We start from the raw sequence: 18,846 nt of genomic DNA on the forward strand, positions 1-18,846 counted from the left end.
ACCAGGGCCCCTGAACGGAAGATGCAACCCCTGCCCTGGAGTCAATTCCGACTCCCAGAGACTCTACAGGATGGAGCCTCACGATCTCAGGGGATTCCCAAGGCTGTCCGTCTTTACAGGGACAGACAGCCTCATGTTTGTCTTGCAGAGCGGTCAGTGGGTTTGAATTGCTGACTCTGGGCTAGCAGCCCAGCACTGAACCCTCTGTGACAACCACCTGCCCTGGGACAGAGTGGGCCTGCCCAGGGCGTGAATCCCAGCCACGAGCCAAGCGCTTCACCACCGTGCCACCAGGGCTCCGGGACAGAATTCTTTTGGCCTGCAACTTGGAATTCTTGGAAAACTTCTTAAAGGTAGCCCATAACAATTTTTCTTTCTGTTTTAGAATTTTCTCAGAGTCATAAAAGCTTGTCTGTGCGGGGCATTCGGTGAGCGACCTACCTGTTTCAAGACTTCTATTAACACCAGGGAAAAGATGAAGTCAATGGCCAGGTCCCGTCTCTCCGTCAGATAATCGCGCTGCTGTTCCTCACTGCAGGATGGGAGACAGTCCAGTGAGATGTGCTGCCCACGCCCATGGAGCCACGGCACCACGGAGGCCCTCCCCGCTGTAGCGTGGCCCGGTGGACAAACATCAGCGCTGATGTCGCCAGAGGCTGGGCCTGAAAGCTTCAGTTACGTCCGCTGGGGAGCTTGGCGTGAGCCGCGTCGGCTGCGTTTTGAGTTCTTCCGAGGTAACGCTCACCGCGGGTATGACAAACACACAAGCGCCAAGGGCAAGCGACGGCCAACAGGGCACCCCCAAGGAGACCACGGTGTTCCTGGAGCCTGTATCCCCCCAACCAAGGCCCCGGCCACTGAGTTGATTCCAACTCACAGAGGGACCTGCAGAACGGGCAGCGCTGCCCGTGGCATTTCCGGGGCTGCAAGGTTTCACAGGAGCAGCTAGTTGGGGGGTTCAAATTGCCAGCCTTTCCCTCTGCAGCCTCAGCACTTACTCCCCTGCCCCACTAAGGCTCCCTCAAACAACGTCAGGAAAGGGTACTCTCAGCCCCGGGCCACGCAGCAAGGGGGGCGCACCACCAGGGTTTCCAGGCCCCTGCAGCTCCAGGGCTGTTTCCCAGCCTAGTCTGTGTGCCCGGCCTTCTGGCTCATCGTCCAGGGCTTCATCCTATGAGCCACTCGGAAAGGGGGAAAGAGGGGAGGAGGGGAGGCATGTGGCTTCCACTTGTTCGAATGTACCCACATGTTGAGTGTACTTTGACCCACGGGGACCCTACAGAGCAGAATACAACTTCCCCACGGGGTGTGAGACTGCGAATCTTTATAGGAGCCCAAAAGCCTTGTCTTTTCCCCACAGAGCGGCTGGTGGGTTTGAACTGCCGCCCTGTCCCTTCCCCCAGCAGTCAGATGCTCAACCGCTGTGCCAGCTGGGGGACCGACGTGTCTCCTTCCCATCCATTTTCCGCTGTAATCTTTACAGGTCCTGGTGGGCTGCTAACCACAAGCTCAGCTGTTCAAATCCACCAGCGGCTCCTCGGGAGAAAGATGAGGCTGTCTTCTCTCATTAAAGGTCCCCAGCCTCAGAAACCCGATGCGGGGCCAGTCTGGGCTGCAGAGGACTGCACAGCAGTGGACTGATTCCTTCTTCTGAAGAGCTGCTAGGGGGCTCGAACCACCAACCTTTGGGGGAGCAGCCTCAACTGTGGCATCACCAGGCAGCTTCACACTTGCCCGTGATGTCAGACCAATGAGGAGGGATGGCTGCGTTTGGACTGGCCGGACAGATCAATTCAAAATAAATGAAGACAACAACTTTCTATATGGAATGTTTTGTTGCCATTCAGTTGAGAGAGGGAGGTAGGTGGTACTTGGGATTTTTAAGGGGACTCTCGAGGGTGCCTGTCCCCTTGGGCAGGTGTGGGAGGGAGGGAGGGAAGCCTCTGCTTTTACAAACGGAGAGCGGAGGGGACCAGTCAGGTGGGGGCACTCAGGAGCCGTCCTGCTGGATGAAGGGGAGCAGACGTGTCGGACGTCCTCCAGGAAGCACTGCCCAGGGCAGCTAGCCAGACGTTGCTATCTGCTCACAGCCAGCGTGTGGTCCGGGAGAACCAGGGAATAATCCCAGTGAGGTCCTCACACGGGCCAGGGCGTCTTCAGCATCAGAATGAAAATCAGAATGTTCAAAGTTCATTGGAAAAACTAAAAAAAAAACAAAAACACGCGGGGAATGCACGGTATCGGTTGTGGCAGATGTGGTCAGGTGACCGTGTGGTCAGGTGACCGTGTGGTCAGGTGACCGTGTGGTCAGGTGACCGTGTGGTCAGGTGGCCATGTGAAACCTTATCACTTGGTCTCCCCACCCATTCTGAAGTTGTTTCCATTTTTAATATTTTTGGCTTTCTCTTCGATGGAGGCTTTCCTGTTTCGTCCAGGCGTGTGTGTGTATACACGCGTGTGTGCTTCTGTTTGTGTTTCGTATGACCTTCTGTACATGAAATCCAGGGCAGGTAGATGTGTAAAGGCAGACGCTGGGCTGATAATCTCCTAAGGGCATGGGGAGGTGATGGCGGTGGCGGTAAATGGGAAGTTAACAACTCTGAGTACGGGAAGAAGGTTCTGAAATGGGTCATAACTCTTCTCGTTATGACCGAACAAGTAAATTGTACCACACGCGAAGGGTACGCCGACGAGACCCGCAAAAAGGAAAAGAAACGTAATGGCCAAAGTTGGTTCTTTGCAAATAAAAAGCAGAAAAGGTAAAAAAAAAAAAGTGTATGGGTCGTCTGATGGACGATCTTCTCTTTAACCTGCTCCCAGTTCACAATTAACATGCTTGTTTTTTTCCTTTTAATTGAAAAGAAACAAACAAACCAATAAAAAAGAAAGGGCCCATGGTGGGAGACTGGGATTGGATACAGGCTGTCTTTCTGGGCGATGAAGCCATGCTAGGACTAGCTGGGGGTGAAGGCTACAATGCTCTAGGAATATGCTAAAAACCACAGAATCCGTCACTTTCAAAAACTGGCGACTTTCAGGCTATGTGAATTACATCTCAGTTTTAAAAAAAAGCTTTTTCAACTCAAAAAGGGGGTTAAAATAAGAAAAGTCATTAGTCTCTCCTTAAAACAAAAAACAAGACTGATCTCACATAACTCAGGGTGCTTATAAAGCTGAGCCATAAATTCAGTTGAAGGTCATCTGGCAAAAGTGCCGTCCTTCATCTCCACGAGGAGTCAAGATAGCGACTGGGAAGTGGCACGAGGGAGCTTCCGCAGTTCCAAGAGCTTGTATTCCATTTTGTCCAAACTTACTGGAGCCCCACTCATGCGTGTATGTATATATATATTGACATACACAAATATAGACATGCCGACATATGTATCCACTCATACATATATGTATACACTCTTACATACATACCCACTCACATACGAGGGGTACCCCCCCCCAACAGGAATTATGCTGGGCGGAGCAGGGCTTTCACAGTACGCAATTTTCCTGCTAGGTGAGCCTCGCACACTCGCTCTGAGTTAGTGCCCCCGGGGCGTCACCTGGAAAGATAACTCGTCACAGTGACTTTTTCTTAAAACCAGTTTGCTTGAATCTCATTTTTTGGTGATGGCTGATTTAAGAGAACAGCGTGTGACTGTGAAATTTTGTTCCCTGCTCGGGAAATATGCTACAGAAACTTTTGTGATGTTGAACCCAGCTTACAGGGACAGCGCTACTTGAAAAAGCTCAGGTGCACAAGTGGTTTTCTTGTTTCAAAAAAGATGAAATGTTGATTGATGCTAAACTTCGTTCTGGACGTCCATCAACTTTCTGAAGGGATGAAAATGTAGACTTGTAGTGCATTGGAGTTCATTCCACCAGGCCAGACTGTTCATCAAGCTTTCTATTTAGAAGTTCCGGGAAAATTGTGTAACAGTGTGGGACAAAAAAAGGTCTGATTTGTGGCAGACGGGGGACTGGTTTTGTCACCATGACAAGGCACCTGCTCACGCAGCGATCTCAGTGCACCAGTTTTGGGCAAAAAACAGCATGTGTCTCTTGCCCCAAATGCCTGACTCACCTGACCTCACTCTGTGTGATTTCATTTTGTTTCCTTGAATGAAGAGGGACATGAAAGGGCAGCAATTTGATAACGTAAAAGAGGTGAAGAAAAAATGAGGGAGGTGCTGTCAGCCATCCAAACAGATGAGTTTGAAAAAAATATTTCCAAGAATGGAATGGCAGATTTGACTAATGTATTAAGTGTAATGGATAGTAATTTGAAGGCGATAAGGCTGTTTCATAAAAAAAAAAAATACATCACTCTGGAAAAAAATTCAGTTTTTTGGGGGTACCCCCTTGTACCCATAACCGCATTCACATATAGACATACATGCACATGCATGCACACACCCATATATATGTACATACATCTATATGCTCACACATCTATACATGCATATACATACATGTACACAGACATATAGATGTGTATTTTAAGTCTTAGAGCTGTTAAGAAAAACAAGAGAAAAATCACACTTCAGAAGTGGTTGTAACATGTGATTTTTCCGAGTGCTTAGTTTCAGCTTATTGTCTTCCAAAGCATGCAATTATTGCGTAATTGCTTCCTGTGGAAAAAGCTCTTCCCAGTAATGACTGCCCCACCCCACCCCCGTGCCCCCGTGTGTATTCCCACTCTTGCTACGGCAGGCTGACTTCCAACAGATGAAGGGGCTGGTATTGCGGCTGGCGGTTGTCACCTAATCCACTCTGTGTGAGTCCGGGTGGACTCGAGAAACAAATTCATAGACACACACATGTGTCTAAGAAAAGAGCTTTATAGACAAGAGCAACTGAATTTTGAGAAACAAGTCCATAAGTCCGATATTAGCCCATATGTCCGATACCAATCTGTAAAGCCCTCTTCAGACTCACGAAACACATGCAATGATACCGAATAAAGGAAGGTCACAGGCCAGTGGGTGGGAAGTTGTGTGGATCCAGTGGTGGTGGAAGCATGTCAGCACTGGCAGAGGTCTTCCCCTTGGCTTCTCCAGCTCCCAGGGATCTGGCTGCATCAGGATAGGTCCATGTGGCTCCTCCTCAGAGATGTCTCTCAGGGAGTCTGACTTGTCCGTAGAGAGTCTCCCAGGGAGTGAGCAGAGAGAGAGAGGAGTCTTCTGGCACCAAGGAGGAAATACTGGAGTTCCCAGAATCCTCAGGAGAAGGCCACGCCCACATAGAGGCCTCATTGACTATGACAGACTAGACTCCACCCCTTCACTCTGAATGCGCTCAAGTTCCAAATGGCCACCAGATGATGTAGCGACCACACCTCCAGTGACAAAAGCACAGCCTCCCCGCTGGGTTTTTCCGGGCCCTTGTCTTTATTCTGCAGTTTTCTTACGGTTAATTTATTTTGCTCTGTTGTTGTTGAGAATGAGAGTAAACCAGTTTGGCCACTTCGACACAAGCAACCCAGCAACACTGCTGTGCGTATTCTTTGAGCTGTGTGTCCTTCGCTCCTTCCTCTTCAGGGCTGCTGCCCTTGGGTGACGGAAGCTCACGGCCCATGCATTTCTCACGGGACCTTTCCGCTTGCTGTGGAGGCTGTGAGAGTGCGGAGGCAGCTCGAGGCAGGGCTGCCCGTCTGGGCCACGGCAGCCTCACTCTCATTTGGTTTGAAGAGGACGACAGAGGGTACTGTTGGTAGAGCCAGTCACCATGACCCCAGAAAGTGTCCAGTCCACAAGAGGATGACATTCTGTTTGGTGGTCTCCCTGCTTTGATCTGAATTCTTAAATAGATTTTTTTGGAGGAGGGGCCATGGATTTTATTTTACTTGGATCCACAATCAATGCTCATGGAAGTAGCAGTCCAGAAAGCTGCCATCTCAACGGGCTGACGGCCAGGTCTTACCCCAGCGGAGCTGCCCCACCCCAGGGTTCTTATGAAGGGATGAGTCTCCACCCACAATTTGGGGTGTATCTGTGGGGGGGGGGGCACAATGCGAGTCGTATGACTCTGGGCTGTTGGAGTGGGCTGTGCGGAAAATTAATTTGACCGTGCGAATCTATCAGCCAATGAGATCACAGCATAAACTCCGCACTCAATGCCATTGGGTCAGAATCCATCCTCTGCTGGCCCTTGAGGCTGTCAGACTACATAGGAGCAGGCAACCTCATGTTCCGCTCCAGGAGTGGCTGGTGGGCTTGAACCCCTGATGCTGAAGCCACAGCGCCCCCTGGGCTCTTTGGGCCACAGAAGAAATTAATACACAGTCTCAGCTGGAAGGGAAGTCGGAGGTCTCAGAGGCAAACGTCATTGTTTTGCTTACAGAGCGGAAAGAAGCGCCATCAGTGTTGGGGCCAGGCCTCCCCATGCGGCATCCCCATCCTTCCCACCACAGGGCACCCAGCACTGAGGAGGCCCTCCTGGTGCCCACTCTCATTCCATCTGGAAAACGGATATGCTGCCGATGTGCTTTCAAGCCAAAGAGACCTGGTCTAGAAACATGATCTTGTCGTTTCCTCGCTGTGTGGCCTCAGTCAGGTCACCGCACCTCTCTGAGCTTCAGGTGATGGGCCAGGATAAACAACAGAGCAGACCGCTTGGGGCAGCTGCGAGGATTCCTGCCCGGAGCGCAGGTGTTCACTGCAAACTTAGCTTCAGGATCTGTACGCACACTCCCCTCTGGACCTTACCTGACCCTCGTGAACTGACAGAGCCGGTCCTGCCCAGCCTGCCCACAAATGTTGCCTGGCACCGTCCAGCTGACCTGCCAGTCCAGAGTCCTATCCACCAGGGTCTCTGACGAGGGCTGGGGTCCCATGAGGCCAGCCCGTGCAGGCGTGGGGGCATACGGGAGCAGGAGGTTAGAGAAAAGGCGAGAAGTGCTCGGCACAGTTCAGTGCTTGGCTGCCGACGGAGGGTTGGAGGTTTGGACCCACCAACCTTCTTCCTTAAGGAAGGCGGCCGAGGTGCCCCTCGGGCCAGTTCCACTCTGTCTCAAGGGGAAGCCGTGAATCAGAATCAACTCGACGGCTAGAGACAAAATACTAATACATTTTCCACCCGTACCAGCTGGCTCCGTGGTGCAGGCAAGGCGGTCCCAGCCATGCCTACTGAGTTTTCTTTAAAATGAACAAGGATGCAGGACACCGAAGAATCGCAGTCCACTCCGGGCTCACCTTCCTGTCTTTTGTTGCCACTCTGACCGATGCTTAGATCTGCGGTGCAAGGGGTTTGGAGGGGCCTGAAGGCGGAGATCCTCTCTCTCAAAGAAAACCCAACGCTTCATTAGTTCATTTTACTGATTGCTACACATCTTTATGCTTCCCTTTTTGTGGGATAAAATAGTTACAGAGAAAAGCAGGTTCTCTGCAGCCTCACAGCTCAGTTCATCACGTCGATCTGCAGCAGTACCCCGTTACCGCCCCCTCCCCACAGTCCATGCCGCTCCTGTTTTTCCCACCCTCCATAGTCTCCAGCCTCTTCCCTCGCCGCATCCAGGCCTCCTTGTAGCCTCTGAAGTCTTATCCTTTGGCGGGAAAATCATTTTTCTTTTTCTTTATAGTAACAGGGCGTCCTAAAGCATTTACCTCTACGCGGCTGGCTCATTTTGCCAGGCAGACGTTCTCTAATGTTGGCCGCGCCTGAAGGTGCGCGGCAGACTCAGGATGGTTTCGGAATGACGCCGCATGGCAGTCCGCTGCAGGGACACACCGCAGCGTGCGCAGCCGTCCCTCGGCGGTCAGGGTTGTGGTGGCTTCTCCGGGACAGACACAGCTGCAGTCACCACAGGTGTGCCTGTCTCTGGCTTCGTGCTCCATGTCTTCGAGCTGGATGCTAGGGCGCGAGATCGCCGGGTCACGAGGCCCTTGTGCGTGCTGCAGGAAGCACCGCACGATCCACGCAGTGGCCGTGCAGTTGCACGAGCCCACCAGCAATGCGCGAGCACACCAATCTCGCCACATCCTCTCGAGCCTTTGTGGCGTTTTCTTAAAAAGTATTTGTTACGAGTGTTGGCATGAGGTGGTGCCTCGTTGTTGCTTTAATCTGTATTTCTCTTATTGCTAATGAGCACACACATTTCTTCCTATGGTCGTGGGCCACCTGAGTGTCCTCTTTAGTCAACTGTCTGTTCCCGCTTTGTGCCCGCTTTTTTGATAGGGTTATTTGAGTTATTCCTGTGGTTTTTGATAGATTTTTGAAATTAACCCTTATCTGAGTGGTCATTGCTCAATATTTCCTCCCAATCTGTGGGTTCTCTTTGAACTCTCTGAACCTGCTGGGGTTTTGCAGGTGGCGGTGGAGTATCTGTGTGCCCACATTTGGGTACATTTAATTAGAAAACAAGAAAGGCCTTAAAGATGATCTCAGGGCAGTAACTTTCACGTGTTCGTCCAACCTGAATGATTCCAGAGATTCCGGATCCTACTGAGAATTTGAACTCTGTTCCAGTGTCTCCCTTATGCTGAATGGGATTATTTTACAGAACCTGAGGTCAAAATGTTTCACAGCATTGCTGGGCACCATCTAGTTCTTCTGACCTCCAGGCAAAGGAAGCAGCATTTCCTCCGGGGATTCTCACCTCTGTCTTACTCAGCCACTTCAAAGGACAGCTGCTTGCGGGCTTTTCAGACCAGTCACAACCCTAGTCATCTTTACACACCCGAAACCTCAAACCAGGAAGAGTCTAGGAAGGGGACCTTGAACCAACCAAGCAACAGTGTCCCCCTAATTGGTAAAGGATCATTTCTTTGGCCCCCCGGTCAGTTTGTGGCCCTGTGGTGGCTTGAGTGTGGCCGGGATGCTGGAAGCTGGGTTGCCTATAATTCAAAGATGAGGGTCACTGAGGGAGGACAGGGTTCAATGGAGCTTCTGGTTTCAGAAGAGGTGAGGGAGAAAGAAGAGGCGGTTGACTGGTGCTGAATGAGCACTGTCTCTCTCAAAGATTGACCCACACCGACCACAGGTTGTACGGGGGTCTCAGGGGACGGAGGGCTCCAGAGAAGGTTGGTGGGAGGGCGTGGAAAAGGCTCCCCCGAGGGGTGGTGCCACTTAAAGGACATCACGGAACAGTCCGTGTGAAATCAGTTGAAACCATTGGTCTTTTCCTGCATCTATTTTGCATATATATATATATTTAAATAAGGAGGAGGAGGTGGAGGAGGAAGAGGGAAAGGAAAGCAACCGACCTCCCGCCGTAAGTCTGACACAATAGAAACTTACCTTTTTGACTTATTGCTCGTCCTTGGTCTGTACTCGTGGGATTCATCCTCGATGCCATTCTGCCGCTTGTACCAGTCAAAGAGCGTGCGCAGGACGGACGGCAGGCAGTACTCCGACAGGGAGCTCATGGAGCTGATGACCTATGTGGGAGAAAGCCTGCCCTTGACAAACAGCTGCAAGCCGCTCGGGACACACACGTTCCTTTCTGACGACACCCCTGTACTTGATGTCCTTTGGCAAGAGGCTCCGGGGAGCCCTGGCGGCAGAATGGTGAAGCACTGAACTACTAACCCCCTAGGGGTTCCGAGGAGAAAGCACTGGGGAGCTGCTTCTGTACGGATGGCGGCCCAGGGAGCCCTACGGGGTAGCTCTACACCGTCACCCATGGGAGCGCTGTGAGTCGGAATCCACTCGAAGACACCCAGCCACCACCACAAACACAGGGCTCTCACGCCGACAGATGGCCCTCAGAGCCTAACAGTTGGGGGCTCAGGAAAGGTCAGGACTTTGACTCCCTATCATGTTAGGAATCAGACGGCGGTTGACTGCAGACTGGTGTTCCCCCAAGCCTCGAAGAAATCCTTACCCCACAGCGCCTGCTTCAGAACACTATACTCCTTCCTCGGTGCTCTTGAGTTGCTTTGGCCCATAGCGACCCATAGCACAGAGCCTGGCAGTGTAATGGGTCCTGTGATGGACTGTTAGCTGCAAGGGCAGCAGCTCGAACCCACCAGCCGCTCCTCCAGCGAAGGATGAGGCTGTCTACTCTGGGAAGGACTGAAAGTCTCGTCAACACAGCGGTGGTTCACTCTACCTTATCATGTCACCATGATCGGTCAGAACTTGTGTTTTGAGAGAGGACAGAGTAAAACATCCCCAGAGGACGCCTGAATGCAAATCTCTACAGAAGCAGACTGCCGCAACTTTCTCCGATGGGGCTGCTGGTGGGTTTGAACCACTGACCTTGCGGTCAGTGGCAGAGGGCTTAGCCACTACACATACCACCAGGGTTCCTTTATGCTTCCTAAACCAAACTAAACCAAACCAAACTCGCCGCCGTCACATCTGTGCCGAGTGCTCCAAAGCTAAAACTCAAACCCACTGAGCAGAGTCAATCTGCACTCAGAGAGCCTATGCAGGGAGTTCAAGACTGTAAATCTTTATGGGAGTGGACGCCCCCATCTTTCTCCTGGAAAAACATTTAGCACCCCCTTCAGCCCTCAAAAAACAACCAACCAACCAACCAACCAACCAACCAGTAAACACTTGTTGTTCAGATACATGCACTAATGGATATGATAGCAATGATTGTTGACATAAAATGAGCAAATCTACCCCACACACAAATAACCAAAGTTGCAATATTGCGTCTGGGTTTTGCTAATCATCATTCATTCACTAACTGGTGGTGTGCCTCCAATTAGACTCATTCCAACCCCTAAGATAGGAGTAGGAAAAACAAGGGGACTGGTGGTTTCAGGGGGAACATGGGAAAGGGGGAAGTGGTGTTAACAAACCCAGGGCTTGCTCAAGGGCAATGTAACCGAGAGGAATTACTGACACCCAGATGAAGGCTGAACATGATAGTGGGACAAGAGGAAAGTAAAAGGAAATAGAGGAAAAAACTAGGAGGCAAAGGGAATTTATAGAGGTCTAAATACAGGCATGCACATATGTAAGTAAATTGATATATGATGATGGGGAAATAGATCTATGTGCATATATTTATAAGTTTCGTAGTAAGGTAGCAGATGGATATTGGGCCTCCACTCAAATACTCCCTCAATGCAAGAACACTTTGTTCTATTAAATTGGCATTCCATGATGCTCACCTTCTGAACACAATCACTGAAGACAAATGGGTGCATAAGCAAATGTGGTGAAGAAAGCTGATGGTGCCCAGCTATCAAAAGATATAGCATCTGTGGTCTTAAAGGCTTGAAGGTAAACAAGCGGCCATCTAGCTCAGAAGCAGTAAAGTCCACATGGACGAAGCACACCAGCCCATGTGATTATAAGGTGCCAAAGGGATCAGTTATTATACGTCTCAAGAACCGGTTTGACACATTGAACACTGATGAAGGAAGACTTGTCGAGCTGCAGTGAGGACAACAAGAACATCATTGTTGAAGAAAGGACAAGGTAATTCACAAACAGGGAAGAAAGAAAAGATCAACATGGATGTCAGGAGAGACTCAGAGACTGGCTCTTCATTGTAGCGGAGCTAAGGCCAACGAAGAAATGATGCCGTCAAAGAGCTGAGTAGACACTTCACAGGGCAGCTACAGAAGATGAATATGCAACGTGCGAAGGCCCAGGATTAGAAAACCAACAAGGAAGACCACGTGCAGCACACCTTCAACAGAAAGAACCCAAGAAAAAACCCCTCAAATTACAGAACTGTACGCTTTTATGGGCAACACAGTGAACGACGCAGGCAGCATCAAAACAAGATGTTGAGAATACACGGAATCACTGAACCAAAAGGAACTAGCAGACAGTCCACCATGTCAGGAGGTAGCATTTGAGCAAGAACCAGTGGTGTTGGAGGAAGAAGTTCAAGCTGCACTGAAAACATTAGCCCCAAACAAGGCTCCAGGATGGATGGAATTTCGACAAGCTGACGAAGCACTCACCCCTCTGTCCAGGACATTTGGAGGACAGCTACTTGGCCAACCACTTGGAAGAGATCCATACTTGTGTCCATTTCAAGGAAAGGCGACCAACAGAATGCTCAAACCACAGAACGATATCACTGATACCACGCGCAAGTAAAGTTTTGCCGACGATCTTTCAAGAATGGTTGCAACGGGACGTTGACAGGGAGCTGCCGGAGGTTCAGATCAGATTCAGAAGAGGGTATCAACAAGGGAAACCACTGCTGGATCTTGGCTCAAAGCAGAGAATATTAGAAAGATGTTCACTTGTACTTTATTGACTGTGCCAAGGCATTCGACTGTGTGGATCACCTTGAAGAATGGGAATTCCAGAACACTTCATTGTGTTCGTGCAGAACGTGTACACGGATTGCGAGGCAGTTGTGTGAACAGAACGAGCGAATACTGCAAGCTTTAAAATCAAGGAGGGTGTGTGTCCAGGTTGTAGCTTATCATCATAGTTATTCAACCTATATGCTGAGCACACTGTCCGAGGAGCTGGAATCTACGAAGAAGAGGGTGGCATCAGGAGTGGAGTAAGGCTTATGCAGAAGACACAACCTTGGTTGCTGAAAGTGAGGAGGAACTGAGGCACTTGCTGATGAAGATCAAGGATAGAAGCCTTCAGGATGGGTTACAATTTAATAAAGAAGACCAAAGTTCTCACAACTGGACCAATAGCTCACATTACGATAAATGGAGAATAGGTTGAAATTGTCAAGGATTTTGGAAGCAGCAGTCAGGGGTTCAAAGGATGACTTCCAATTTTCTTAGCTGGCATTCCACAACACACACACACAAACTCACTGCCTTTGAGTGGATTCTAACTCCTAATAGTCATGAGATATAGGAATATAACATTTGGCTATAAATAGGTAGTGATCCTTTGCCCTGTATTACCTTTAATGGGTGGGACTTACAAGATCTTCTCTAATTACAAAAGGCCAACTGTGACCTCGTCTTGAAGGCACAGGCGTTTGATGGACGGATGAATGTCCAGGGAGAACTCCTGATCCTCGATACTGTCAGCATCCTGTCCCACTGAGTCCATCCTGAACTCCTGGCCCCGGGTGACAGCGTAGAACTGGTCCACTGGGCTTTCCTGGACTGTCTTATCTTTAGAAGGGTAGATTGCTTGGTCTTTTGCCTCACAAAGCTGCTGGTGGGTTTGAACTGTCGACCTTGCGGTTGGCAGCCAAGCATCTAACCGCTGCACCGGCAGGACTCCTTTCATCACTCCTTGTTGCTGTGCAATGCTGTGGTGTCGATTCTGACGCCCAGCAGCCTCCGGGCACAGCAAGAACGAACCCCTGCCGGGGCCTGCACCTTCCTCCCAGTCAGCGCCACGCTTGAGCCCCCTGTGGTCATCACTGTGTCTGTCCATCTGGTGGAGGGTCTCCTGTCGATGACCCTCTTCTTCAAGGACAACCCCTACAGCAGGTCACTCATCAAGGAGATGTAGACTGGTGTGTGACCCCTGAACACCTCTGGGTGGCGCACTCCACCCCGTGTCCACTTAGGGGCCACTCGCTCTCTTGAGGTGACCTCAGCCCTGTGCTCCAGCCTTCTGCTAGGGCCGCCTTAGCTCCCTACTCAAAGGCCATTCATGCTGAAGCGGTTCTTGGATGGCACCACGGGCTGGGCATATTTATCATGGCAAGAGGATGGCGGCTTTCTTTGAACGGCCTAAAGGTCAGGGAGGGGCGGCTGTGCTTTTTCCATCTTTCTAGTACGGCCCATCTGAGCTCAGGCTGCCAGGAAGGAAGGGTGGGGCTGCAACGACCTGGCCCTCCAAGCTCAGGAAGGGAGGCTGGCCGCCCTGGCTCCTGAGCAGCCAAGCCCACAGGGAGCTGAATCCCGGCTCTGTGCTGCTGCTGAGAGCCGCCTGGCTCAAGGACAAAGATGCTCTTGTTGCATTTAAATGAGCACATTCTCCCCTCTGTGAGGAGCTTGGTCCTGTGCATCCCAGGAGATGGAGTAGGGTGGGGGAAGACACTGGATGCCTTCTGTAAAGGCTTACTTTGGCGTCTTACCTATACGTCAGTGAGGAGAGACCATGCTTTATGCCGGAGCAAAGACATTCATTCCTCATAAGCATTTTATTCCACTTGTTGAATGCAGAGAAGGGCCAGGAGTAAACACTGGACTCACTGCTCCTGGGACCCACTCCATACTTCATAGCACCAAGGTGGGCTGGTAGAGAGCAGCCCTTTCGGTGGATAATGTTCAAGTCACTTCACGGATGCTCTGATAGCTCAAACTAGTCCAGGTTTGGGGGCGTGGGAGGGCAGAGTCCTCTCTACCATGGCACCAAGTCCTGAGTCCTTAAATCTAAATGCATTTTTAAGAAGTAATCCTTTACTATCTTACTGCTGGACTGCCTTATTCAACGAGTCAGTGGGTGACATCAATGGCTAAAGAGCAATAATTTAGGTAAAAATGAAAAAATACCACCCCCTTAAATACAGTTGAAAGATGTCATCACTACCTGATTATGAATGCTTTAGCCCATGGTCTACAACAGCGGTTCTCAACCTGTGGGTCATGACCCATTGGGGGGTCGCCCAATTCATAACACTAGCAAAATTACAGTTGATGAAGTAACTACGAAAATAATTTCAGGGTTGGGGGTCACCACCACATGAGGAACTGTATGAAAGAGTCGTGGCCCGAGGAAGGTGGAGAACCACTGTTCCAGAACACATTGTTCCACTGGAGAGTCATTTCAGGAATGGCCAAGTAGCACTAGTGTGAATCTGATGGCAGTTGCTTTCTGAAATTCGTCATTGCTTCCCTGTTTTATTTACACCTGATTTCCCAGTGAACGGAAGCACTGAATCGGGTTTGGACACTAGGATTGCATCAGGCTCCCAAAAGAAGTATTTCAGCGCTTCTCCGGATGGTGGATTCGCTGTGCTATGCACTTCCTGTCGGTGGAGAGCTGGCTTGGTTTTGTCCTTTAAATGATGCGAAACTAGTTGTTGTGAGGTGCCATCCAGTTAGTGCCAACTCACATCACCCCTGCTCCGTACTGTGCAGCCTCACAATGGTTGACACATTTGAGCCCATTGTTGCAGCCGCTGTGTCAGTCGACCATGTGGACTATCTTCGCTGCTTTACTGACCCTCCAACTCACCAAGCACGATGTCTTTCTCCAAGTCCTGGTCTCTCCTGATAACACGCCCCGTGTGTGTGCAAGGAAGTCTTGCTGGGCTCGATTGTAGGGGGCACTCTGGTTGGACGTCTTCCAAGACAGATCGGTCTGCTCTCTGGCGGTCCACGGGACTTTCCACATTCTTTGCCAACGCCATAAAACTAAGGGGCCACGAATGTAGATAAGGTACCCAACATCTAAGAGAAACTCCCAATAGAAAATGCTGACAGAATTGCAGCAAATGATGTGTAAATAGCAGCTATTTTTCTAACGTTGAACGATCCTTGGATGCTTGGCACAAATCTCACTTGGTCCTGATGTGTGCTTTTTTCCTTTAATTTTTTTAATATATTGCTGGCTTCTATTGGCTCGGATTGTGCTAAGAATGTTTGCATCTATGTTAATGAAGGGGATTAGTCTATTGTTTCCTTTGTTAGTGATGTCTCTGCTTGATCTTGTGATTAGGATTGAATTTGCTTCCTAAAATGAACTTAAGAGTTGTCCAACCGTTTCTATACCCCAGAACAGCTTGAGTAGAATTGGTATCGGAATGAATTGATCTCTGAATGGTTGGTACAATTCACCTGTGATGCCATCTGGGCTGGCCTTTATTTTTGTTGGGAGTTTTTGTTTTTAATTATTTTTAAAAAGCTTGATTCGCGCCCTGGTGGCATAGTTGTTACACATTTGGGCTGTTAAATGCAAGGTCACCAATCTGAAACCACCAGCCCCTCCCTGGGAGAAAGACAGAACTCTCTACTCCTGAAAAGAGTTGCAGTCTCAGAACCCCACCGGGACAGTTGTACCTTGTACGATGGGTTCTCTAAGCGTCAGCTTAGACTCGACGGCAGTGAGCTAGCACTTGTTTGATTGGCGCATCCTCCACACACGATACCAATCAACGTGTTGGGAGTTCTCAGGGACCCGAGCAACTTCTTCCCAGGGCTGGGTCTGTTCAGGTGTTCTGCCTCAGCCCATCTTAGTTTAGGTCAGCAGTGCATTTCTGGAGATGTGGCAACCTCGACTGGGCTTTCCCACTGGTCAGAGCACAGCTCACTAGAGCACTCGGCCACCCGCTAGTCTCCTTTAGTTCTGCTGTGACACCATCTCGTTTCTCGTCTGTGTGGCGGGAATCTTCCTCTCGCTTGTAGATTTGTTAGCCTTTCAGCGGGCCAACTTCTTGTCAATTCTCTTTATTGAATTTGCTTCTTTTTTATATCAATCATTTTATTGGGGGCTCATACAGCTCTTACCACAATGCATCCATGCATCCATTGTGTCAAGAATATTTGTACATAGGTCGCCATCATCATTTTCTATACATTTTCTTTCTACTGGAGCCCTTGGTATCAGCTCCTTATTGCCCCCTCCCTCCTGAACCTTTAACAATTTATAAATTATTATTATTATTGAATTTCTGTTTCTTTTATTGCTGCCCTAGTCTTTATTGTGGGTTTTATGATGTTTCAGTCAACGTAGGCATCTTTTGTTGCTATTTTTCTCGTTTTCAGAAGTGCCGGGGGACATGGTTGATTCTTTCTGCTGTGCACATTTACTGCCATCAACTGACATGTGAACAACTGCTTTTGCAGTTTCCACTTTGTTTCTGGTGTTTTTCCATTCTCTTTTGATCAAGGAATTTTAATTTATATTTCTTCTATAACAGAGTCGTTTTTAACCCGGGTGTTACTCAGCTTACACGTATCCCCTCGATCTTCCTATTGATGGCTTACATCTTATAGCATTGTGGTCTGAGAAGATGCTTTGTAATAGCTGATACTTTTAAAGTGAGCGAGGCTTGCTTTGTGGCCGGCGTTCTACTCTGGAGGGCGTTCATGGGCGAGGAAGCGAATGTGCCTGTGTCGGTGGAGTTCTTAGTAGGTAAGTATGAGGTCAAGGTGGCTGACGGCGCTGTTTAGTTCTTCTGTCTCTGACGAGTTCCCACCTTCCCTGAAAGTAGTGTACTGAAGTGTCCCACTAGTATCTCACACTGGTTGTACAATATGTCAGTGGCATTTCAACACTGTAACCCACTGTGAACAGGCGGCGCTTCCAGGCTAAGAACAGACTGAAGAGAAGGAATCTGCTGCCCACGTCAGACGGGCCAGCTGCCCCAAACGGTATGCACAGCGTTGGGACGGCGTCGTACACTGAAGGCCTTATGGATGGAGGAGCCCGCTGTCGGAGCTGCGTCAGGGAACGAGCCCCGTGGGTCAGAGGGACTTAAAGCATGGCTCCCAGTAGGTGCTTTTCAAAGTCGAGCGGACCACGGTGAAGGGAACGGAGTAAAGCCAGTGGGAGTGGAGGTTTCCGTATGAATCCAGGACAATTGTAAGTTGTCAAAGATGAAATGGAACGCATACATCTCAGTGTCCTAGGCCTCAGAGAGCGGAAATGGACCAACAGTGGCCATTTTGGATTGGCTGAAAGCAGACAATACCAGAAAGATGTTTACTTGAATTTTACCGACTGTGCGAAGGCATTCGACGGTGTGGATCCTAACACCCTGTAGAAACCCTTGGGAAGAATGGAAATTCCAGAATCCTTCACTGTGATCATGCTCAACTTGAACATGGATCAGAGGCAGTTGTGAGGACAGAACCAGGGAATGCTGCCTGGTTTACAGTCAGGAAAGGCGTGTCACAGGGCCAGATCCTCTCTTCACACTGGTTCTCCCTGTGTGCTCGGCAGATCACCAGAGGAGCTGGATTATATGAAGAAGAGTGTGTCACCGAGATGGGAGGAAGGTTGGTGGAGCTCTGCATTTCCCGCTTACATAGTGCATTTTGAGGCTCTTTCATTGGGTGCGTAAATATTTATCAGAGCTACGATGTGCTATTGTTCAATTGACCATCATTTAGAGGTCCGAGTTTTTAAAATATATTATTGGAAATGAATACTGCCACTCCTGCTCTTCTTCTTCGATGGCCATTAGTTAATTTTTTTTCCATCCTTTGATTTTTTGGGGGACTATTTTTGTCCTTGTGTCTCATGTGTGTTTCTTCTAGACCAGCAGTTCTCAGCCTGTGGGTCACATCTCCATAGGGGGTCAAATGACCCTTTCATAGGGATTGCCCAATTCGCAACAGCAGCAAAATGACAGTGATGAACTAGCAACAACAATAAGTTTATGGTTGGGGTGGGGGTCACCACCACATGAGGAACTGTATGAAAGGGTCGCGGTGTGAGGAAGGTTGAGAACCACTGTCCTGGACAGTAGATTGATGGGCCTTGTGTTATTATCCATTGCGATATTCTGTTTCAGGACTACTTCGTTAATCCATTTATAATCCAGTATAACTATTGACGGGTATGCATTTAGGGCCATCATTTAACTCTGTGTTTGTGTGTGTGTGTGGGGGGGGGGTGCTGAATTTCCCCCCAACCTTCCCGTGATGAAGTCATTCTGGCGATGCGTTTTCTTGTCCTTTTCTGCATGGCTGTCCCTGCAGTGTTGACGAGATCGGCATGCTTTCTAACACGTTTCCTCTTTGTTCTATGTTAAAGAGGTCTCTCCGCTTCCTTTGACGTTACCTTGTGACTTCCCAAGTTGACACCTGTCTGTTCTACCTGTAACCCCCCTGCCGCCCTCTTCACTGGAGAGTTCTGTAACCACACTCTGCCCTCGGCTTCGTTCGTCACTGTCTTTGTCCCTGTAGGTCAGTGTACTTTGGATTCGTTTCTATCTGGGTTGGCATGATCCACCTGCCGCCTCACCCTCAGGTTTGGGACTTGCCAGCTTCCACATTGTGCCGGCCATTTCCTTGAAGCTATTTCTCTATTTGAGTGCCACTGGTTTGGATCCCT

At 49.6% G+C, this 18,846-nt stretch overlaps 1 protein-coding gene across 4 annotated transcripts in view; it reads right to left on the reverse strand.

Moving 5' to 3' along the window:
• The window catches only part of FRY (FRY microtubule binding protein), a 247,779-nt gene that overhangs the window by 142,162 nt on the left and 86,771 nt on the right, over positions 1-18,846 (reverse strand). For all 4 annotated transcript variants that reach the window (XM_075562770.1, XM_075562769.1, XM_075562768.1 and 1 more), the window contains exons 4-5: positions 9,229-9,368; positions 442-532 (exon numbers count right to left, since the gene is read on the reverse strand). In XM_075562770.1, coding sequence (XP_075418885.1) covers positions 442-532; positions 9,229-9,368 — 231 coding nt within the window. The remainder of the gene's footprint in view (positions 1-441; positions 533-9,228; positions 9,369-18,846) is intronic.

The sequence above is a fragment of the Tenrec ecaudatus genome, chromosome 11 (assembly GCF_050624435.1).
Source record: "Tenrec ecaudatus isolate mTenEca1 chromosome 11, mTenEca1.hap1, whole genome shotgun sequence".
NCBI classification, from domain to species: domain Eukaryota; kingdom Metazoa; phylum Chordata; class Mammalia; order Afrosoricida; family Tenrecidae; genus Tenrec; species Tenrec ecaudatus.